At 43.6% G+C, this 23,717-nt stretch overlaps 1 protein-coding gene across 2 annotated transcripts in view; it reads left to right on the top strand.

Annotated features, from left to right (window-relative positions):
- COL2A1 (collagen type II alpha 1 chain) overlaps positions 1 to 23,717 on the top strand; it is an 85,199-nt gene that overhangs the window by 34,691 nt on the left and 26,791 nt on the right. For both annotated transcript variants that reach the window (XM_020779402.3, XM_072991162.2), the window contains 14 exons: positions 328 to 381; positions 4,421 to 4,519; positions 5,841 to 5,885; positions 6,107 to 6,205; positions 7,803 to 7,856; positions 11,631 to 11,738; positions 13,124 to 13,177; positions 14,236 to 14,334; positions 16,607 to 16,660; positions 17,236 to 17,334; positions 17,727 to 17,780; positions 18,691 to 18,744; positions 21,498 to 21,551; positions 23,187 to 23,240. In XM_020779402.3, coding sequence (XP_020635061.2) covers positions 328 to 381; positions 4,421 to 4,519; positions 5,841 to 5,885; positions 6,107 to 6,205; positions 7,803 to 7,856; positions 11,631 to 11,738; positions 13,124 to 13,177; positions 14,236 to 14,334; positions 16,607 to 16,660; positions 17,236 to 17,334; positions 17,727 to 17,780; positions 18,691 to 18,744; positions 21,498 to 21,551; positions 23,187 to 23,240 — 981 coding nt within the window. The remainder of the gene's footprint in view (positions 1 to 327; positions 382 to 4,420; positions 4,520 to 5,840; positions 5,886 to 6,106; positions 6,206 to 7,802; positions 7,857 to 11,630; positions 11,739 to 13,123; positions 13,178 to 14,235; positions 14,335 to 16,606; positions 16,661 to 17,235; positions 17,335 to 17,726; positions 17,781 to 18,690; positions 18,745 to 21,497; positions 21,552 to 23,186; positions 23,241 to 23,717) is intronic.

Raw genomic sequence — 23,717 nt, forward strand, 5'->3', positions numbered from 1 at the left:
ATCCCAGTGAGCATAACTAAGAGGATTTTGGCAAATCAATATTATTCTGAGGGTATCGTGCTTGGACAAAACCAACCACAAGTTTGTATTTCAGTGCAGCCTTGCATGTATTGAGATGCCCCTTCCAGCCTCACTTTCCAGCTGTAAATATGGAATCGTAATTAAATTCTGTACAGGTTGCTTCTAACAAGTGTCCTGATTCTTGGAGTTGTGTCTTAGGACTGTGCAATGCGTTGCCCTCTAAATGTGCTGTAAATAATCAAAATAATTCTGCTCCCAATTTCTCCAACTGGTTAGAATTACACCTTGTCTTTTTTTTTCCCTCAGGGACCCGTTGGCCCTGCTGGAGCCCCAGGTTTCCCAGGTGCACCAGGTGCAAAGGTAAGCCATGCTTCAAGGCCTAAGGAATGAATGCTTTTGCAGGTGGTTAGCTTCTCAGGAGTCCGCTCCACCTCCCAAGGAAATAGGACATGTCTCCTGCCTGCAGGATGTTGTTCCTTTATTCACTGCAGGAAGGCCTCAAGCATTTTATCAGGTTCATCTGCTTAATGCTTAAGGGAAAGGTGGAGAGACTGACAGCCCCCCAAGAAAAGCAACACACTTGTATCTGTATGTATAAGGAAAGCAGAATAAGGCAAAGAGCTTAGATAGGATTGGGAAAAGACTTAAATATAAAGGAAAAAAACTGTAAAGTAGAAGAAAGCTGGGTGTCTGAAGAGAGGCACAGGTTTGGAAAGTAAAGGTACCAAAGAATTACAATAATTGTGTGCCATTGAGTTAGTTCTGTCGTAGGGGGTGACTCTCTTCAGGGTTTTTTAAAGCTAGAAAGCACTCTGAAGTGGTTTATCATTCTCTTCTGGAGGCATCCTGGGACTGTGCAGCTTGCCCAAGGCTACACAGGCTGACCCTTCTGAAAGCCACAATGGGGAATTGAACTCCCAACCCAGACACCTAATGTGCTGAGCTGTCCAGCCAACAAGCAGAGAATTATACAGATTAATTATTGATCACAGGAGTGGTGAAACTTTGGCTCTGCAGGTGTTTTGGACTATAATTCCAACATTCCCTTACCACTAGGCATGCTTGCTGAAGTTGGTGGGAGTTTTAGACCAAAAACATCTGGAGGCCCAAAGGTTCCCCAGACCCGATTTACTGCACAAGAGTATGGAAAACCTGGTAATCCAAGGATTGAAAGTATTACATGGAGAGAGTGGGTGTGGCGTCTCATACATATCCAGAGAACTCTGTAATTTTCAAGACTCATATCTTGACAAGCAGGCTAAGCATGAGGTTTGTGGTAGTCTCCTAGAGAGCAGTCTGGTGAAGCAGGGCAGGGTACATCTGATCAGCTTGCTGGGTCAGCTCTGCCATTTCAGAGTTTTTTAGGAAAAGATTGTGTAAGAGGGAGTAGGATTCATAGCATGGCTTTAAAAGGCCAGTTCTTGGAGATATTAAACAACAAAGAAATGTGATTTTAAGAGCATGGGTCAGAAGGTCAGCCTTCTTATAGCAAAGTGATTTTTCCCCATTTGCCTGATGTCTTTATACTTTGTGCATCTGTCAGATGCTGGTAAGGACAGACCGTATCTGGAACTGGAAAGCTGGCAAAATATAAATGTGCCAATTAGGAGGAGTTATATGCGGTCTTGAAAGCTTGCTGGTGAGAAGACCTTCACCTGCACCGGGGCATTTTCTCAGCAGTGCCCCAATTGGCTACCTTAACACCTGCATAAAACTTGATTTTTGATCTGAGGAATCTATACTTTTATGAATAGATCATAGACTCCTAGAATAATGGAGTTGGAAGGGGCCTATAAGGCCACTATGTCCAACCACGAGTGTGTGTTACATAAGAAACACTGCTAGTGAAATACCTTGTTTTCCCCACATTTGAGCTGATTTTTTTTTTGTAATACATACTCTGTTTTTACTTCCTGGGCATTTTTGCCCTGGCATATTCCTCTTCAAGTGTTATAAGAAGCATCAAGCACTGATGCTGAAATAAATAGACATTCGGTTACTAGGTTTGTTTTGTTTTGTTTAATTTTGTTTTGTTTTTGTAACTTCCACAGTCCTTCACTGTTAGAGTCGCTCAAACACTAGAGCAATGGTGGTGGTGGTCAAATCATGACTGTATTTCGGTCAGTGGGCATTTTGCCATGGATATGAAGAGTGATTAGATAGACAGACAGAGAGAGAGAGAGAGAGAGAGAGAGAGAGAGAGATCTAACTTTATTACCATGTGCTTAGACCAGCCATGTGCTTAGATATAGTCCAAAGGTTCAAAGCAATCCAGGAGTCAGGCAGCTGGGGAATCGGGGGCAATCAATTTATCCTTTTTCTGTTGGCAAAAGAAAAGAAAAGGGGGGGGGAGGCAAAATAATTTAGCATTTTAAAGACTTAAGAATTTTATTTCCTTGTGAGTTTTTGTGGATCAAAACCCACTTCTTCAGACACAAGGAGTGCAAATGCTGTGTCTTTTATATTTATACATATTCTCATGACCAGGTGAGTATACAGGTAATAAGCAAACTGACAATAGTTCATTGACACAGGACATCTGCATTAGCCAGTATGTACCTGTCTTCTACCCCAATCTCAGCTCAGTATATCTGGTTTCCTGAATAAGAGGCCTGTTTTAGGGCAAGGGGAAATCAGAGACAGGAGACACTTTCCTATGGGAATTCCCAGTGCCACATGGTTTTGTGGCTTCAGGTTGCTAATTTCCCTAAAGGCTGGTTTCTAGGGTTACCAGACAGTGAAGAGGCGATGGGGGTGGTGGCAGTGTGGAGTAGGCAGGGAATGAGGCCTTTTGGGGAATGTCTGGCAAGAAATGGCAGTGGGTCCTCAATAACAATCAGTGTCCTCATTAGAAAAAGATGGAGAGGGAAGCTTTCTGAGGTGAAGGGCAAGGCCATGTTCTAGAGACATGACACACACCGAGGCAAGAAACGTAAAATGAAGATACAGTATGGAAACAAGAAATAATTGTCTATGAAAATATGGCTCCTTTAGAATTAATTGCACTGATTGCGCTTTTGTGTATTGATAAGGCAGGATGACGTGGAATAAAATAAAAATAAAACTGAAGGAAACGAGATGATCAATGTTTCATAAAAGACAATAAACTCTTCATTGTATTCACGAAGGCTTTCACGGCCGGGATCTAATGGTTGTTGTGGGTTTTTCGGGCTCTTTGGCCGTGTTCTGAAGGTTGTTCTTCCTAACGTTTCGCCAGTCTATGTAACCAACATCTTCCATCTATGTGGCCAGCATCTTCAGAAGATGCCGGCCACAGAGACTGGCAAAATGTTAGGAAGAACGACCTTCAGAACATGGCCAAAGAGCCCGAAAAACCCACAACAACCAAACTCTTCATCATTTGGGTTTGTTTTGTTTTGTTTAATTTTGTTTTGTTTTTGTAACTTCCACAGTCCTTCACTGTTAGAGTCACTCAAACACTAGAGCAATGTAATATGTTGCAGTAGTACGTTGCAACTGAGTAGGCCTACTGAATCAGTGGAACTTACTATTTTTTATTACCAAATCCCTATTAATTCAATGGGCCTAGCTTACTATTGGAGTGCCACCATTATGGAGTAACAGTGCAGCAAGATCAATGATGAGCATTTAGGCATCAGGCCATTTTGCAAAGAATCATTGGATATTTCCTGAGGTGCTGACTGCTTTGGTACATTTGTCAAACTTTCGTATAGTTGTAAAAAAAAATCTGTATGGATGTGAAGTGTGTTTGACTTTGAAAAAAGGCCTCCAAAGCATTGATGCCCATACCAATAAGTTTTAGTGCATTACAGTTCTGCATCTCTTTCATGAAATTCCACAGTTGGAGCCAGTATAGAATAGCAGATTTAGACTAGGGCTCTGGAGATCTGGGTTCAAATCCCTGCTTGCCATGGAAACTCACTGTTTGTGGCAATGCTAAACATCTCACTTACCTCAGGAACCCTATTAGGGTTTCCATAAGTTGGAAACAACTTGAAGACACACAACAAAAGTGCTTTCTGATTTTAAAATCTCGGTAGGCATCCTAATATAGAGTGTTATTGGAAGAGATTTTTAAGGAAGACACAGCTCTTTAGATAATGTACAACTTTCTGAAAAAAAAAATCTTGACTCTCTTGGATTGTTGGACTAAAGGTACGGGTTCAAGCCGTGTTTAGTCAGGCTACTCAAGAATGGAGTCCAGCTTGCTGACCCTGCTGTTACTATTATGGCCTCTGGTGGTCCCATCTATCCTGTCATCCATGCCTTGGAGGTGAATCCAGCTGTCTTTGCTGTGCTGTACTGAATGGTGACTCTAATCTGATGCTTGTAGAAGGAAACCATTTATTCAGAATAAGGGATGGTTCTGCTATATTTTCTTTGGTTTCTTCATGTTCTCTCCTTGCTCCTTATGCAGGGTGAAGCTGGCCCCACTGGTGCTCGTGGGCCTGAAGGTGCCCAGGGGTCCCGAGGTGAAGCTGGAACCCCAGGCTCTCCTGGACCATCAGGAGCTCCAGTAAGTACCAAGTTCTTAAAAAGAAAACCAGAACTCGAATCCTTTGGGGATGTGAAAACTATTTAGCTTTACGGCAAGATTAAAGCTTTTTTTTCCAGACTCCCCTAGACTTCATTCTGTGGTGTTAACCCATAAGCTCAGTTACTCCCAAGATGAATATACTTGTTTGCGTGGGAAGGAGATACATGCTGAAATACTCCTTGTTTTTCCACACCACTTCCCTTAAAAATGTAAGTTGTGTGGGAATAGAACTAGATGTAAGTAGATAAACCACCAGCAGATGGCAGTAAGAAGGCAACATTTGCCCTACAATGCATAACTATTCCCACTCACAGCCCCCTTAAAAAAGAGACCTATACTATTCTGTCTGGCAAAACAAAACAGGCACACAATAAAGGATCGAGGAGGCAAGATGCTGATGGTTTTGGAAAGCTGTCTCAAATGCAGATTGTATATCTGCCATCTACGAACATCTACCGGTATCAGGCGCCTGCACTTGTGTCTCTGCTGGCTAGCTTGGCAGAAAATATAATTCACCTGGAAAAGAAAAATGTCACCCCTCCTTGCAACAGTGCCATTTATTAATGGCCAGGCTGTTAAATTAATTTGGAAATGAAAGCCAGTGGCCGTATTTTCATATCAGGCAAGACTACAAGTGTAGGCCTTGCCAAATCTGGTCTTCTCTGTAGGCTATATTCTGCAGAGTATTTGGCTTGATAGATTGCTGGGCTTGATAGACCTCTCAAAGCAGTTGTTTACCTGAATGTGGTGAAGTCACTTTACCAATGTAGTCAAATGTAATATAAAACCCCAAATTTATAATGCAATGTGGCTGTAAGAGCTCGTTTTGATTTAGATTACTCCAATACCTCCTCCTCCTCCACAAAATACCAAAATTTGGGGTGAAGCAAACAATGAACAGTTGTGTTTGTTTTGCATCCAACGCAGTCTTTCAGATTCTTCAGCTTTTCCTTTCCTTCTCTACATTAGGACTGTAGTACCCACAGGGGATTGGTTCCAAGCCTCCCACACAGATGCCAAAAACCATAGATTTGCAAGCCACATACATATAGCAGAGCCTCTGGTTCCATCTAGTGGTCAGTTCCAATAGTACACATTGGAAACATGCATTTCTGGGGGGGTTTCATTTAAGATTTTCAAGTAGTGGATAAATGAAACCGTGGGTCCTGATCCCTCAGATATAGCAGTCATACTGTAGTTCCCCCCCCCCCCATTTAGTTTACTTTGAATAATCAGCTGCAAAAATCTATGCTTCTAGTTTCTTATCAAGTATTGCAACTTGCTTTCTTCTTGTTTTTAGGGAAACCCTGGAACTGATGGAATCCCTGGTGCCAAAGGATCAGCGGTGAGTAAGATATCGCTTCGGCATGAAGACAGAGAAGAGCTTGGTGGCCATAACTGATGTCGTTTGTAGAAGACCTATGGAAATTTCATAATCCCTGGTCTTGACTAGGGATGGCATGAAAGATCTGAACATTGGGATTGTCAAAAGCAACCTGATATATCTTAAGTCCTGCCATTCTGACTGCTTCTAACCTTTTTTTGTTATCTCTGTCCTGTCAACAGGGTGCTCCTGGCATTAGTGGTGCTCCTGGTTTACCTGGCCCACGTGGACCACCTGGACCCCAAGGTGCAACTGGGCCTCTGGGTCCCAAAGGTCAGACGGTAAGAAACTGCAACAGGTGTGGGCTAGATGAAATGTGAAAATGTCTGATTCAGGACCTTGCATGCTGCTATAGGTCCTTGTCTGTTCCATCCTGAGACTGCTGGCCGCATGCATGCTTGTATTTCAACAAAGATTTGGGTAAATTGAAGGTAAAGAGGCAATGAGCAGGAATCCATGGATTCTGGTAGGCCTTTGTAGCCGGTCACTACTTACAGTTGCCACTAATTTCATTGTTCCCTTAAATCTTTGAACATATGGAGAGAATTCAGAAGGGAGACAGGCTATTTTTCCTGGTCAGCAGTGCAGTGGAGTCAGGGCTTGCAGGATTGAGCCCCCAAGATTCTCTGATTCGCTGTAAATATGACATTGTCCAAAAATCGGTCTCTCTCCCAGTTTAGCTCTAATCCTCAGAGGAGCTGGGGAGGGGGAGAGAATTGCTGTTAAACTGTAGCAAGATATACCTAATATAAGCATTGAAGGCAAAGGAGGGGTTAGGTCTTGAATTAGTTATTAAGAGCTGTTAGCTTTGTAAAAGACGTGCTCCTCATTTGTCTATATGAACAAATCCAGCTGCCTGTGTTTTCGGAGAAGCAGAGGAGCCTTTCCCCTTTATGGTGGGCAACAAAGAGTAGGTGGCTTGTCTCCAGAGTCAGAGCGGTATTTAGTTGTGTTTTGCAAGGGAGCCCTGGCTCTGTTAAGCTTGAAGCATCTTGAGGTGAAGAAGTGTCACAGTGCCAAAGAAACCATGTGACCCTTGAAGTCTGAAAAAGCTATATTTTTTTGGACTAAAACTCCCTGAATCCCCCAGCCACCATGGCTGGCTGGAGGATTTTGCTTATTGTGGTCCAAAACACTAACTGTCCCAAACGCTGGTGATCATAATCTGGAAGTATTATTAAAAAGAGCACTGGGAGATTGCAGGGACACTAAATGAATCTGTAGGTCTTCACTGCAGGAGAGGAGAAGACTCTGAAGGACTATAAGACTGCTGTCTTCTCTAAAAGTCCCAGAAGTACTAGAGAGTGAATCCCACAGAACTCAGATGGATTTAGTCCAGAGTTCTAATGCTGGCAATGGTGCCATAAGGTAAAAGAGGTCTCAGGAGATGTGGCTTAAGAACAATTGCAAAACGCAAATGATGATGCAGCTTGGATGGAAAATACAAGAGCATTCCTAAATGGTTGTCAAATATATAATGGTTTGTCTTCTAGCAAAATAAGCAACACCCCTTGCCATATCTGACCCCTTGCAGAAGGCTAGACAAGGGAGTTGAGATTGTTCCACTTGGAGGCTGGCTCTTTGAGAGTTTAAAATCTCCTGAGCCTGAATCTCCTCTGTCTCGTGCCTCTCATTCTAACCAGGGGTGCTTTCTTTCCCATAGCCCATAGGATCTTAACCCTTTTGCCTCTTGCTTCTCTTGACCTTTGGTGCCTACCCTTCCGTTTTTAAGGTTGGGCACCAATGAGCACCTCTATTATTGAAATGTTCTTTGGATCAGATACACAAAGGAGGCTCTCTTGAAAGTTCTGCTGGTCCAATCAGAAGGTGACACAGGAATTTAGCTGCTCTAATTCCTTCCTCTTTTTCTGCCTTCAGGGAGAACCTGGAATTGCAGGTTTCAAAGGTGAACAAGGCCCCAAGGGTGAAACTGTAAGTACCTAGTGATGCGTATAGGTGACGGTCAGGAAAGGAAGCCATGTTTTCGATATGTTGGGGCCTAATTATGTGGGGTGTGATCAACTGGAAACATGTGTCTGAGCCTTCTTAACATCCCCAAATACATCTGGAGATTTGATTTGGGTGTGGACCACTGTGCTAAAGTAGGACTTCATGCGCTTAGTGGGTAGATCACTGGATTATTTGCAATAGGATTTCTGAGTTCTTGTTGTTTGTACTGTATCCCCAATACCATAACACGCTTTCCCCGGATTATACTGAGAGAACTAGGGATAAATTTAAGCTGCTTCCATTCCAGTATTGGAAACAAATGGTTCCACTCAGAATGTGGTGTATGCTCTTCATAATAACCTCTGCTTGATAAATCATGGAGTTCTAGCTATTTTTAAACGGTTGCTATCACCAGCCTGAATTTTGCCTGCCCTTGCTCTACATCACAGTATGGATGCACACTAGGCCCCCTATGGATTATCAGGCACAGCCCCTGTCAAGGACAGTGAGGGAATCGAACTCCCAACCTCTAGCTCTGCAGCCAGATGCCTAAACCACTGATCTGTCCAGCATGCTTGCTCAGTTAGCCTCTTACTCAAGTGATACAGTACTAGGTTTTAAAGGAAGGGCAGGGGAAGAGATCCTCTTCCACATCCTCCTTTCTGTTCCTCTCCATGGGGGAATGAGAGAAAGCTGGATTTTTTTTTTAAAAAAAAAGATTGTTTAAATTTTTTTTAATCTACCACCATGGGAAATGCATGTTGGTTTGATACTGATGATCACACATGCTGGAACTGAACCAAAATGGAGCAATACTACCCACACGAAGACAATTGTAGACCCCCAAAAATGCAGGTGGGCATGGATGGATGAATAGCTCAGTGAGCCTCTGGTTGCAGAGCCCGAGGCCAGGAGTTTGATTCCCCACTCTGACTCCCAGGAAAAGAGCCATCCTGTGTAGCCTCGGGCTAGCTGTGAAGTCCCACCGTGCCCCCAAGAGAAGGGAATGGGGAAAACACTTCCAGATACTTTCTAGAAAACCCCCCAAAAATGGCCACCATAAGTCAGAAATGATTTGACAGCATCTAATTACTATTAGGCATGGATAAGCGTCAAACTGATGTACAATTACCAGAACATCATGTGGTCCCTGGAAAATGAATCAAACTATCCCATTCCCAAAGTGGTCCAAACAATGGGATAAAGTACCATCTGGACAATATTTTGGTCTATCTAGCCTAGAAATATTAATGCTGACTGACAGTATCTCTCCAGAGACTCAGGCAGGAGTTCTTCCAGTCCTCCCTGGAGATACTGAGGTCTGACCCTGAGACAGGAGATTGAATCTGACCACTTCTGCAAGCAAAGCATGTGCCCTTTCATGGATCTACAGTTCCCCTCCCATATGTATAGAACCTGGGGGGAAAACAATACTTCTTGTAGCTGAAAGTGTCGAGGGCACTGTAGATATTTGAATGGATGACCTGAACAAGCTATTGGTTTTAACTTTTTCATCCGTAGTTGCTTCCAAGCTCAGAACAACTGCTTGAACCTGTTGAGATAAACTTCTGGCTGTGTGTGTCCAGAGCTTGGAAATAATAGTGATAATGCCAAAATGTTAGTTAAATGGTGAAGGCATTCTAATGTATTGGTCTTGCACTAATAGGAATTTTACTTTGTTCCTTCATTAAATAATTAAAACTTATAAGCTAGAATTGATGGAACTGGCTGCAATTAATGCACCATACATCGTTGAGTGTTGTGTTAGCTATTCATGTGATTAGCCTTATTTTTGTTGATGAAAAAAAATATGAATTAGGATAGAGATCTAATTTATAACAAGTTGTTTTGAAGCTTTCATTGTTTTAGGGAGAAGCAGGTTGATGGCCACCATCCACAAATTTATTTAAAATATTTTTACCCCATCTGTTTCCTCAAAGACCCAAACACCTATCTTCCTTCTTGGCTTGCTAGATTTTCTAGCATGGATGTTTTGGATGCGTAGCAAAAAATGAAATAAGTTTAGTTAGGGTCAAATGCACAGTTGATACCACATTTTAAAAAATTTGGAGTCAGCAGCATACAGTTCAGGCCTAAAAAAGTTGGGCTTTCAATACATGGCCTTTTTTGTGCATGAAAGAAACAGTTGCTGTAGATGTCTAAGAAGCCAGGGGTTGGAACAGGACACATCGTCCCATTCTAACCTCCCCCCTCGCAGCTGTAAATTAATTCTGCTCTGCTATTAAAGCATTGCAAGGGGTTCCACAGGATTCCTGTGTGAAATATAATTGCACTGTATTGCTTTGAAAACTGCATGTTGATTTCCCTGGGGGCAAACAAGAGCCTCAGCCTTTGCCACTGACTTTATTCTGTGGTGGGTGTGGGCTTTGGTGCAGAAAGCCCTTGGCTTAATCGCCACCTCTCCACTCAAATGTGTAGCTGGGCTGAAAAAGACCTTTGTCCAAACCCTTGGAAAACCACAGGCCGTCAAGAACAGGCAGCATGAAGCTAGGTGGATTTGTGATCCATTCAGTATAAGTAAGTTTTGTAGGGTTGGAAAGAGAGAGGGGAAAAAAAAACGTTTCTCCATTTGATTGCCACAGATCTGGGTAGGATTAGAGATCTTGGTGATTTGCCCTTCTGGCTTGGAGGGAGACAGAGACCTCTTCTTTCAAGCAGAAATAGGCCTTAGCCTCCTGAGCAGCCAACTCTCTTTGGCTACAGACATGGGTGGCCTGTTCCATCTAGGCTCCCTTTTATACACCTCTGTGTACCTCTGTGTTCCAAAGCCTCTTTCATTAGCCAGTCTAAATACAAGAGAAAGAGGTCTTGTTAAGTTGGCATAAGTCTTCCTCAGAGTGTTCCTGACAGAAGGGGATTGGCACCAGCAGAAGGACCCTTTGATTTCGGTGAAGCTGTGCCAGTTTATATCACTCAGTTTACTGTCCCAATAGATTACATAGAAATGAGGCGGATTACTTCCTCCGGGAATCTCCGTCCCATGGATGTATTGGGTCATGTATTTCTTGGCCTAAAATAATTTTGCAGGTACTGATTTTCCACCCAGCAGAACCTCAAGGATGGATTCCGCTTCCTATGTAGGCCAAAACACTTGGTAGGATCTCTTCTAATTCAGTAACATCACCATTTAAGGTCTCAATTAGAGATGGGAAGGCTTGGAAAAAAAAACCTGGAAAAATTTGGGCAAACACAGTTTTTGTCTATTCCCCCCAAGTCATATTCCCCAGAAAAATTGGAAAAAAAACCTATGGAGTATGGAATATGTTATTTTATAATGATAAATAATATATCTATGACAGAGTAATCAAACCGTACAACATGGAGACCTTAATGAAAGACGTCCTAGACCTTATGTATTTAGGTTCTTAAGTACAGTACTTTATGTATCTAAGGACTGCCAATACACTGGATGCTGTGGGGGGAGGGGAGATCCGAAGCAGACATTTTTTTGTAGGCATGAAGGAAAAAAAACAGAACAGGAAAGGCAGCGCTAAAATGGGAGCCTTTCCTGCCCTCTATCCTCCTGAGCCAAACTATAGTGACCTACCTGACACTACCTCTCTGTTGCGATCTACACAGTTCTGTCACTGAACTGCCTGGTCAATTGGGGGGGATGCCCCAAATGTCTTTTTCTAAACATAAGGATCATTGGTAAGTTCAGTTTGGCACAAATAAGTGAAAGGGGTTTAAAGAGCAACAAAGCCCATCTTCTGTGTTTGTTCCCTCCCTCCCTAGGGCCCTGCTGGCCCACAAGGCCCTCCCGGAGCAGCTGGCGAAGAAGGCAAGAGAGGTGCCCGGGGTGAGCCAGGAGCTGCAGGGCCCGTTGGACCGCCTGGAGAGAGGGTAAGTGGCGTTGCTGAGGAGAAGAACCTTCCTGCATGAAGGGCAGAGATCTGTCCTGTGTGGCGAGAGCCGCTGAGCTCTGTAGTAATCATCCCACACAAGCCATGCTCTTAAGCTCACTTCAAGAGCTGCCAAGGGCCACCCGTGACAACAGGTGCCACTTTTGGCAGAGCGCGATGCAAATGTTTTGCTTTATGTCAATGGTTCCCAGCCTGGGGGGAAACCAGGCGCTCTTTGACTGCAACCCCCAGAAGCCTTCAGCACTAGCTGTGCTGGTTGGGGTTTCTGGGAATTGCAGTCCAAGAACACCTGGAGAGCCCAGGGATTAGAATCACTACTTTACGTGGAGCTCTGTGGGGTGCCAAGTTCAAGCAGCTGCTGATGTTGAGGCTGAGCAGGTATAGACCAAGTTGGCAGCTCCAGTGGAGTGGAGGCCTGCGAGGAGGAGTTCTTACTAGGTCCAAAGACCCAGAAAAAGATGAGCCAGGAAGCCTACCATAAAGTGTGGAAAGAAGGTATGCCCCTGAGAAGGGACAGGTTCTGAGCGAGACACAAACAACTGAGCATAGAATCACGTGAGGCTGGCGAGAGCCAAGTGAGACACTGTGGGAACTGGGCTCAGTGCCTGACATAAGACAAGAACAGGTGAAAGCCTGAGGACTTGTGGCAGAAAATAGTGGTAGTTTCATTATTTCTTTATTGAGACCAGCATTTCCTGTCCCCACCATGCCAGCAGTATGACATGTTTTGGCCTCTTAGGTTTGTAGCTTATGGATGCAGCCTATAGCTGACTGTACCTTTTCTGTTATTAATGCTCAGAAGTAAAATATATTTCTCAGTACAAGTGCACAGGCTTTAAAACTATAGTACACATTTTGTCATGGGCTTTGCAGCAGAGTATACGCTTCTCAGTAAGCTGCAACTGGTTGCGGTTGCTTGTCAGGTATCCCTTTTGTGGTTTTTAAATTTGCAGGTGCCTCATTTGTACCATTCAATTTTTGCCTTAATACCTCTAAAATACTTTAGGTGAACAAGTACATAGCATATACTTTTAGGCTGCTGGGAGTTTTGCTGTGCAAACTGTAAGGCTCTTAATTTACCACAGGTTATGGGACTTAGATCCAGGATAAACCCATGCTAAAGCTTAGCAAATAGCATAAGTGTGTGCCCCTATTAGCTTACTCAGTATTTGTAATGCCTCCAGTGGTAGGTTCTTGACTGTCCTGCTTCCCTGTGGTAAATGAGCCATGGGTGTTTGATGAGCTGAATTCCTGGTTTAATTGTTGATAATGTTGTCCCAGCGTCAAATAGTCCCTAAAAAGTTGTATTTCCTAATTTTCAAGATTACGTTCTCATTCTTCTATTTATTTCCCTCCCCTCCCCAGGGTTCTCCTGGAAATCGTGGCTTCCCAGGTCAAGATGGATTAGCTGGTCCCAAGGTGAGTGTTTGAACCTGCTGCTCTCCTAGTTGAATAAAAGGACAAATGCAGGGGTTAGAATAAATGTAAATGTCTTTTTCTGCTTCTCTGTGATTCTTCGGCAGCTGCCGCAAAGGAGCTGCCTTTTCCTGTATGCTTTGCTTTCAACACATGAAATTCTGACAGCTGCAGAAATGGGGGCTGTGTTCTGGGGTGGTGAGGGGCTGAAATCATAGTGGCAATAAAAGTCCCCACCCAGACCTTGGGCTGCCTATGGGTACCAAAGAGGTCAAAACCTTCATCATATGTTCCAGGGATTCCCATCTCAGTCTTTCACTAAAAACATATTGGAGCCCCAAACATACATGACACAGGAAAGTAGATTTGCATAGTATGTTAAGTTAATTAGTTAGTCAGAATGCAAGCTAGCTATTTGCAGTAGTAGCATTGCTTGATTTGTGTGTGATGTGGGCATCTAATTGGCTTTTATTAAAAGTGCTTCTGAACTCTTTGTAGTCGTAGAACACTCGTGTATTGCACTTTATCAGTTGTTACTATACACATGTATGTGATGCCCCATCCAGGGGCTTTCAACTTGTGTTGACCGTATGAATTAATAACTTCTAAAAGGTGCTATTGTTAACAGCCCAGGTCTGGCAAACTAAAGGCCACGGGCTCCTTTATTGAGTCAATCCATCCAATCCAGATTAGGTCTTTCTCTCTTCCTGCTACTTTCAGTGTTTCCTTACATTATTGTCCTTCGCAGTAAGTCTTGTCTTCTCATGGTAAGAGACAAGCCCAATCATAAATATCTGCTCGCTCTTTTATTGAAACTGTTCGCTTCTCAGTTTTGTTTCATTAGCGTCCTCAGCTGCCTTATGGAAGTATACTTAGTAAAAAAAAACTTTATGATGTCACAACCATTGAACTGTTTTCAAAATGGCTCCAATGAGTGGGCCAGAATGCCCAGAGACCCCTGGATGCGAAAACATTGACCTGATTGCAGTAGGGATTGGTTTTCCTGACATTCTGAGAAGAACCTTTGCTTCATCTATTTCTGTTCCCTCTCTTCTGAACAGGGCGCTCCTGGAGAACGTGGGCCTCCTGGCCTGGGGGGGGCCAAAGGAGCCAATGGAGATCCTGGACGTCCTGGAGAACCTGGCCTGCCTGGCGCTAGGGTGAGATACAAATGGGGGCTTCACAAATTATGGAGGCTATGCCCAGTGGGCTAGCCATTCCCCGCCAGCATGTGGCAAACATCACTCGCTCATCCTGAGAAGGTCTGCCTTCAGCGGGATTCATGCTTTTTATATAATTCTGTGGAAAGATGTTGTAAAAGATACCTGATCTCTACCCAGTAAAGAAAAAAAAAATCTTTCTTTGTGGAGAAAAGTGAAGGAGCCTTCGAACTGCTACACAAGATGGGTGGACCATCAATGAAGTGGGAATGGTCATGATGATGGTGGTGACAGCGATGACCAAGATGAATGACCTTTGGATAATGCATAGGTTTTCCAACACTTTTGTGGCACTGTTCTTATGCCTGCCACAATACATGTATTGATCTATGTGTTTCTGGCCTATGACAAGCAAATATTTCCCTCATCACTGTACTTCTATGCTGGAGAAAACTTTGCCTACAGGATTTCTCTTGTCACACCCAATTAATAGATTCAAAAGCCGGTCCTTTGTTCTGTGCATGCATGGGGGAGCAGTGAATAAGAACAAACTTATACATAAACATAAGAAGGATCCATTCAGGAGAGGCAAATGAAAGTTGGCAGGAACCCAGACTGTGTGAATTATAACCAGAAGATCGCACAGTGCACATACAACTTGTAAAAATGTAAGATGGCCCATTTATTTTTTGGATCTCATTTGATAGTTTTGTCGGACAAAGCCAATGTGTCAAAAACATGTCATCCAGAATTCGTGGCCATGGCCTGCCCATAGAGCTAGTTCCTCCTGCCACCTTCCTTTCCATGAAGTCTAGTAGAAGGTCACCTGTGACCTCACGCCAGGATGTTCTGCATCCTCTCATCTCTGGTCTCCACCATGGATGGCTGCTGGCGAGGGGTGAGGAGAGTGGATAGCTGTGATGCTGAGCCATAGAGGAGTTATATTAGGTTTTGAGGAAATGGGGGGACTGTCATTTCAGCAGATGACCACACATTTAGAGTGACTTCTCTTCTCATTCTCAGAACCCCTATCCTAATTTACTACCTGTCATTCTCCCTGCAGAACAGCAGAGTCCAGTAGAAGTGACTTTGGCACTCAGTTGTGCCATAAAAACAGGAGGGGTCAATTTCTCTGTTCCTTCTCTCTTTGAGAGCAATACTGTATGCCAAATATTAACCTGCAAAAGCAGAGAACCTGTTAGAGAAGAGCAATACCTTTCCCCATCTTAAAAAAAATTATGCATTTCCTTCTCTACTCAGAATAATGGGCAAATCTTTTCTGTCACCCACCCTTTCATTAAGATCTGCCAGATCTTGTGAAACAGGAGCAAATGCCAAGCAGGACTTTTCCCACTACAGAGCAGCTGCCCTTTGTCTTTCCTCCATTCCTTTCTTGTGAAGCGAGCTGGCATCACACCGTGCTCTTGAGTGGATGGGACAAGGAGGTCGATCCCAGTACCTCCTTTTCCATTGGTTTCCCAGGCCATTTACAGATATAGTGTAGTATTCAGAGGTGAGATATTTTTAATTTGTATTTGGTGTTCTTACGCCATACTGTCTCTTTTTATGGGCTTGTGGGATTATCTGTGGCTTCATGGAGATATCTGATACAAACAGCTTTGCAAGATCTGTACGCCTGACTTTCAGCTTCATTAATTACAAACACTTCTAATTCAGATTCCTCTTTAGCTAAACAATATTTCATATTCTCTTAGTTCATATCAGGAATATCAGTTGAAGCTTCTTAAAGAGGTTTTAGGTTTTCTTCATTCTTTTGCCCAGGATCAAGGTTTTGGCCATAGCAAAGGTGAAAACAGTTTGTCGTTATATGTTACGAACAATAAATGATTGATGTCAGATTAACTAATTCATATCTCAGCTAAAGATATCAAATCAGCTGTCATGTTTATTACCTTGGTTATCCCAAAGAAAAGCACAGAGTATCTGAAATTCATTGGGCCGCTATCTTCTACTGAGCTAATAACAGATTAATTAAGGGCAGTGAACCGTCTGGAAAAGATACCATCTGAAACATTTTGGATCATTTCCCACATCATTTAGCATTCTACTAATGTGAAGCTAATACACATTGTTGGTGCTGCAGTCATTCCTTTCAATCTTCTTTACATCTGAGGAATATTTTTCATTTCCTTGAGACTAAAATATGAACACAATATCAACACTGGGCAATTTTCTGGTACAGGTAATTGATTTTATGGGACAAGATCCGAAAGACATTTTAACTAACCTATCTTCTCTGTCTTGCTCCTAGGGTCTTACTGGTCGCCCTGGCGATGCTGGTCCTCAAGGAAAAGTGGGTGCACCGGTAAGTGCTGTTCTTTTTATCTGGACTCAGTTGAAATAACTGGGTAATTGATCTTGGGGGGGGGGGGAAGAGAGGTGGTAGGGAGTCTTGAGCAGAGGAGTAGAACAGTGAGTAGGAGATAACTTGAGCAAATCATTAGTATGTCATTGCAGAACCTGAAGTAGTAGATTGAAAAAGGATTGCAAGAAATAGATGCAGGCTGTCTTGTGGGGAATGGCAGAAAGAGTGGGTTTGGTTTTGAAAGCATTCTATTGGGGTCAAATGTGTTAGAGCAGTGGATTTAAGAGTTTTAAGTGATACATAGGACATTTTGAGGGAGGGGCAGCTCTAGAAATGTGTGTTTAAATGATGAGCGTCATGTCTTGAAAGTGTATGTTAAGGCATAAAAGATAACAAAAATCACAACTGGCATCAGGTTTATGCTTGTTATCTACAGGAAAGAGATTCAAAAGAAATTAAAATAAAGCTGAAGAGTGTCTAGTCTTCCAGCAGATCAAGGGCACACTGTTTTGGATGAGTTCTGGCATTTTCCAGTACTATTTCTGAAGCATGTCTGTTTCTGCATTCCTATACAGGGTGCTCCTGGTGAAGACGGACGACCTGGCCCACCTGGCCCACAAGGTGCCCGTGGTCAGCCTGGCGTCATGGGTTTCCCAGGCCCGAAAGGTGCTAACGTAAGTACACCTGCTCTCTGCAACGATTGGTAGCACGACCGAAATAGCACTATATAAAAAGAAATGAGACGTACCTAGATTGTAGAATAGTTACCTGTTGTAGTTGGCACAGCAGATATTTCCTGGGACATTGTCAAGTTTCAGGCATGCTGATTCCCTTTATGGACCCTTACTTACCTTGTTTGGTGTGCTGATGCATCCTGCCACTCTCCAAACTGGGCAGCTGGTGCTGTAAAACCATGCATGTTGGTTATAAAAACAGGTAGAAGTTGAACAGGATGGAAGAAGGTAGAGTCCAGGTGGTAGAGATACCATTCTCTCTTCACTAGGTACATGCCCAGCTTTTGCCAAAAGCATATCTGCTGCCATCTCTTGTTTTTCTTTCCAACTAGGGCGAACCTGGTAAAGCTGGCGAGAAGGGACTCCCTGGCGCTCCTGGCCTAAGAGTAAGTAGGTTTGAATGCAATTCTGTAGTTGCTCTTCTGCTACAAAAGCTGAAGCTTCTTAGTCTGTCCCTGCTTGCTGAGAAAAGATGCCACCCTCTTCTTCCTTTGTCTTCATTATTCAAGCACAGCCAATATGTATCGTCAAACAGAGTGCAACAACACTTAGCCCTAAACGGGACTGCACTCTTGTGAATAACGGTGATAGCGTATGCAGAGTACAGCTGGCTCATAATCAGTTTGTATTTTATAAAGACACACTTAGGGAAGGAAAGGTGGAGCAGCTGCACAGTATCTCTTGATTTATTGTGCTTAGTGCTGCCCATCTTCAGTTCTCTGCTATGAGTCATCTGGATCCCTTTTCTCCTCTTTAAAAACCCACTATGTTCACATAGGCATCTCATGCCTATGTATTTTGAAATACCTCATGTGTAGCCACAGGAATTCTGTATTTAATAGGCAGAGAAGGGGCACCTGAAATGCTTCCTGCTCTCAGCAAGGGAGCAGTACACTGTCGTGAAAGGGAAGCAAAAATCCCAGAGCTGCGGAAGAATGATAAACTTTGGCATTTTCAACCAGCACAAGCAGCTCATTGACTGACTGGATATCAGTGCTAATGCTCTTTCTGAGCATCTCTTTGAAGGCCAACAGGCTTTAAAGATGCCTGTTACAGACCAGACGACATCCTGTGTGGCAGCCGTCCTTCATCGGGAGAAGAGCAGCATAGTTTTCTTCTTAACCCAGCGGGACAGGTGGATACCCTTTATGCTGAACGGGTCAGCAGTAGAGTAGACAAAGTCAATCCATTCTTCCTGCCAGCCCTGTATACTTTTGGATCGGTGGGATGGGGATGAAGATCCTCCACCGAGACCTCTAGTTCAAGTGTCATCTCTATCTTTTTTCTCTTTATTAGGGACTTCCTGGCAAAGATGGTGAGACAGGAGCCGCCGGACCACCTGGACCTGCTGTGAGTCTATGTCGTTTCTCTGTGCATTCTTTTAGATATACAGCAAGAACACCCGAGGAGGAAAAAGCGATGTGTGTGTGGATCTGTAGGAGAATGAATGAATGGGGAGTTTTCTCTCCCCAGCCATCAGAGAAGAATTTGCTTCTCTAAATAGCTCAGTGGTTGAGGTCTCTGGCTGTGGAGCCAGAGCGTGGGAGTTTGATTCCCCCATGGTGACTCCTTGACAGAGGCTGGACTTAAGGATCCACAGGGGCCCCTTCCAGTGCTGCAGTTCAGTGATGATGACCATCAACATACATACTTCTTTTCCCGTGCCTGGGTGGGTGGGGTAGGGAAAAAAGCTCTTTGCTCCTTCTGGAAGGAATCGATTTGTAGTGTGTGTGCCTGCATCTGCATGAGTGGCTTGTGACGCTGGTGCCAACATCACTTGTGGCCCTTGTAATGAATATATACCGTGACTCAGAGGAACCGGCCTTTATGAAAGTCAGTGGTACCTTGCTTTTCCTACCCTGTTGATGATAAGCAGTGGGGTTTAATCTGGCAGGAAAGGAAGCTGAAAGTCCCTGTCCTAGTATAGGTTATAGTTTGGATGATAGGGTATCCCTTGTGCTCACTTCCCATTTGTTTATATGGGGATGATTTCACATCAATAAGATTTACCTTCTTTACCACGTTGGTAGCAGAGTTGGCCATAGAGTGGCAACCAGGATGTCATTAAGACTGAAAGCTCCATCCGTCCTAGTGAGCATATCCAGTGAGTAAGGGGTGCTAAGAATTGCAGTCAAACGGTGTTTGAAGGCCACACATTGCCCTTCTTTAATTTACAGCTTGCCACCTTCAAATTCTATCCTTAGAACAGCCCAGTGAGCGTTGGTAAATTGCTCAGGCTCACCATGTAAGTTTCCTAGCTTGATTGGGATTCAAATCTGTCCAGACCTAGCCCAGATGGTGCTTCTGTGTTGAGTCTTCAACGTACAAATGGCCAAGTATGACACCTTATGCTTGTGGACTGTGGGTTTATCCTAGCTTTCTTCCAACTTGAACCATCATCTTCCAGCCTCACTTTTAGTCTTGTTGGGGGAGGTTAGAACTATGGACAGCATTGTTCACAGCGGGGAGATTGTTTTGTTGCTCTCCTGCCTCCTTGCAGTTGAAGGTTAATATGATTATAACTTCCTTGCTGTTCTTCTAAATCCATACCATTATAACTCCTGCAAAATTGGTTTGACATGAAACCACAGCGAGTCAAGAGAAATTAATGGTTTACACAATCCAGATATCCTTGCTGTTCAAATACTAAGTTCGACTGGTTGTTGTGGGTTTTTCGGGCTCTTTGGCCATGTTCTGAAGGTTGTTCTTCCTAACGTTTCGCCAGTCTCTGTGGCCGGCATCTTCAGAGGACAGCGCTGTCCTCTGAAGATGCCGGCCACAGAGACTGGTGAAACGTTAGGAAGAACAACCTTCAGAACACGGCCAAAGAGCCCGAAAAACCCACAACAACTATTAGATCCTGGCCGTGAAAGCCTTCGCGAATACACTAAGTTCAATTGTTTGGGAAAAATGTTATTATTTTGAATGTCTGGTCAAAATGGACTATGGAGAAAAAGGAGGAAAGAATTCATGGCCAGCGTGATTATTTTTCAGATTAACCTTTTCTATACATTGGTGGTGATTTATCTGCCTTCTTTACCTTTTGAGATGTTTAGTGGCAGGACGTGGTAGATTTAATCGTTACCTTTTTATAGACACTTTTTAACATTTGTGGCATTCTTATAACTTTGAAGCTGAGGACTGCACTGCTTCAGCATTGCTTTATGCCAGAGCAAAAATCACTTGACTGGATGTGGAGGTAAACTAACCTGTGTGTGTGTATTTCTTACACTTCACAGTCTCTGCATGGCATTCTGTCCGGCGCTGAAAGCTTATCTGTGGCCTTCCCTTCCAAGTAAATATATTTAGGATGGAGGTATTACCTCCCACATCAACTTTGACTTCACTTTGTGTTTGATGTGATATAGCAACTTACCTCCATCTCCAGCCTTACTTAAATCAATCATTGCCCCAATCCTGTCATGGCAAGGCGGATCCTTGTTGTTGATTCATGTTGTCTAGTCACCTCCAGTTTATAGTGGCTCTATGAATGAGCCATCTCCCCAATGTTCCTGTCCTCAACTGCCCTGCTCAGCTCTTGCAAACTCAACCCTATGGCTTCCTTTAGGGCGTCAGTCCTAAATTCAGTTTAGGGAAGCTGCTCCTACTGGGGGCCTCTTCAGGTCTGACAGATTTACAGCCAGTTCTTGCTGTTTGCCTACATGGTATATGTTTCGAAACATGTGTTCATTTGTCTGTGTGAATTTATACTCCGCCTTTCTACCGAAAAACGGGGTACTTAAAGTAACTGATTGTATTAGGTGTACACAAATGCATGCCTAATATAATGTGTGAAGCACACATGAGATGCTTCTTTGTAGTACCGCTTCTTTATTGGGAACCTGTGTAGAAAGGTGTGAAGATGTTGGATTGGGCTACCTTTCTCCAGTAGACACACAAATGGAAAGTCTTTTTTAAGGCCATAGCTTGTCTATTGTAGAGTAAAAGAGAGGAATATGTAGGCTTAAGAAACCTGAGAGTTAATTGAGATGATGTTAGGCTTTGGCTGAAAGTGAGATTTTACTGGCAAGGAGTTGATCCACTATGTAAACACCACATCTTTCTGTTGGGCCGGGACTGAATCACTTCTATTGCCTTCTCAGGGGCCAGTTGGTGAGAGGGGTGAGCAGGGCGCACCAGGACCTTCCGGATTCCAGGTAAGCAGAACAACTAAGTTTCATCTCAGAACCTCCCAACCTCATCTGAATGTGTGGGCATAAATTCTTAAAAATGAGAAAGACAACAGTGAGACCCCTCCATCCTCTACAAATCCTCTGGGATCACCACTTGCTCCACAACATCCTCTTGTTTTGTCCAGCACTACAGATCTAGGAAAGTGAAGTTTTTCATCCAATACTCAGCTTCCTTTAGTGCCAGGCTCCAGCAGATTCCTCAAATGAGGGATATGAACCTTTCAGCTTCATGTTCTCAGACAGAAACTTTTCTTCTGCAATGAGATTTCCTTGTGGGAGATCTCCTCTTCCTCTCCAAAATATCTTGCAAAGCATTTTGCTGGGTTGAGTTGGTCATTTTTTTCTGGAAGAAATGACAAGCTACCTGCAATAATAACAAAAAAGGCAATTTTTGCGTGCAAGATTCACTTGGCAAGGCCCAAAGAAACACCAAATTGTACAGATTGTTACAATCCCTGTGCAGATTGGCATCTTTCCTGTGTGGAACTCACTGCAAAAGGATTTAGAAGCTGTACATAATTTGACCATGCCATGTGTAGGGCAGGAAGCAAAGTCAGAAAAAAACAATTGAAGGGAAAATGGGACCAGAGTCTTCCTTTTGTAGAAAGCCAGAATGCCCATCTCATGCAGGGAGACATCTTGATAGGGAGCCTTGGCAAGGCAGGACTTGGAAAATCACCAGGAACACAACATTATTCATCCCATCCTTACCTTGCACACACCAAAGACTGTATGCTAGATAGTATGCACAGTTCCAAGAAACCCTGACGGCATCTTAACTGAGGTCTGGGTAGAGATTAGCAGAATTACTACTCCAGATTATGGCTCCTAAAATCCCCAAGCCAACCAAAGTTAACATTTCCCAGCTGTGGATTTGTTGGGATAGTACAGGCTTGCTGGGTTGGTGTATTCCTCAGCAGGGACTGGGTGTTTGGGTTGAGCTTTGTTTCTCATCTCTTGGAGGCGGTAGGTCCTTTCAAGGATTTCTTTTGGGCCGAGCTTTGTTTCTTATCTTTTGGAGGCGGTAGGTCCTTTCAAGGATTTCTGCTCAGTTAGGGACGTGGTGGCGCTGCGGGCTAAACCGCAGAAGCCTGTGCTGCAGGGTCAGAAGACCAAGCAGTCGTAAGATTGAATCCACGCGATGGAGTGAGCTCCCGTTGCTTGTCCCAGCTCCCGCCAACCTAGCGGTTCGAAAGCATTCAAATGCAAGTAGATAAATAGGGACCACCTTGGTGGGAAGGTAACAGCGTTCCGTGTCTAAGTCGCACTGGCCATGTGACCATGGAAGATTGTCTTCGGACAAAACGCTGGCTCTGTGGCTTGGAAACGGGGATGAGCACCGCCCCCTAGAGTCGAACACGACTGGACAAAAATTGTCAAGGGGAACCTTTACCTTTTTAGGGTCTCAACAGTAAGCCTATTTTTGCCCACAAAATATTTTTGCCCTCATCTTCTCTTGTATGTCTGATAATAAGAACTGTCCATTTGGCTCTGAGAGATTCCTTTCCTGCTTCCTACACATCTGGTTTCTCTAAGATGTCGTTTCCCTAAAGGACTCAATTGTACCCTGCTAACAGTGGGGGTATTTCTTGATTTCAGGGACTTCCAGGGCCCCCAGGTCCTCCAGGTGAAGGTGGAAAGCCAGGTGACCAGGTGAGTAAAGGACTGAACGTACAGCTACCTTTTAAAGTATATTCCACACTAAACTGTAGCCTTCCATTTGTCATGTGTTTCTAAAATGACACCTTAATGAGGAGATGATATTCCTGTGCTGAAGGAGATAACCTTACAACAAAGCTTGAGGGACTCACAGGCGTTTTGTTCTGGAGCATCTCAGCATGCTAGCTAAATGCTCTTTAATCCATGAGAGGGAGATGAAATAGCTGAATAATCTTAAACTGAACACAAGTCTTCTTAAAAGGGCAGGTAGCCAAAGGGACGATTTAAAATGTGGAAGGAAAGATTAATTATGTGATACTGGCTAAGGAGAACAATAGCATAGCTCCACTCTGCAGCAACATGACTGGCTTTTGTATGTCCTGGTATTGTTATGGGGCGCAGTCCAAAATACAGGCAAGTGTGCCTAAGCCCAGCAAATATAGTGGACTTTAAGATATTTGATGTTGTTGT

Source organism: Pogona vitticeps, chromosome 2 (assembly GCF_051106095.1).
Source record: "Pogona vitticeps strain Pit_001003342236 chromosome 2, PviZW2.1, whole genome shotgun sequence".
Lineage (NCBI taxonomy): Eukaryota > Metazoa > Chordata > Lepidosauria > Squamata > Agamidae > Pogona > Pogona vitticeps.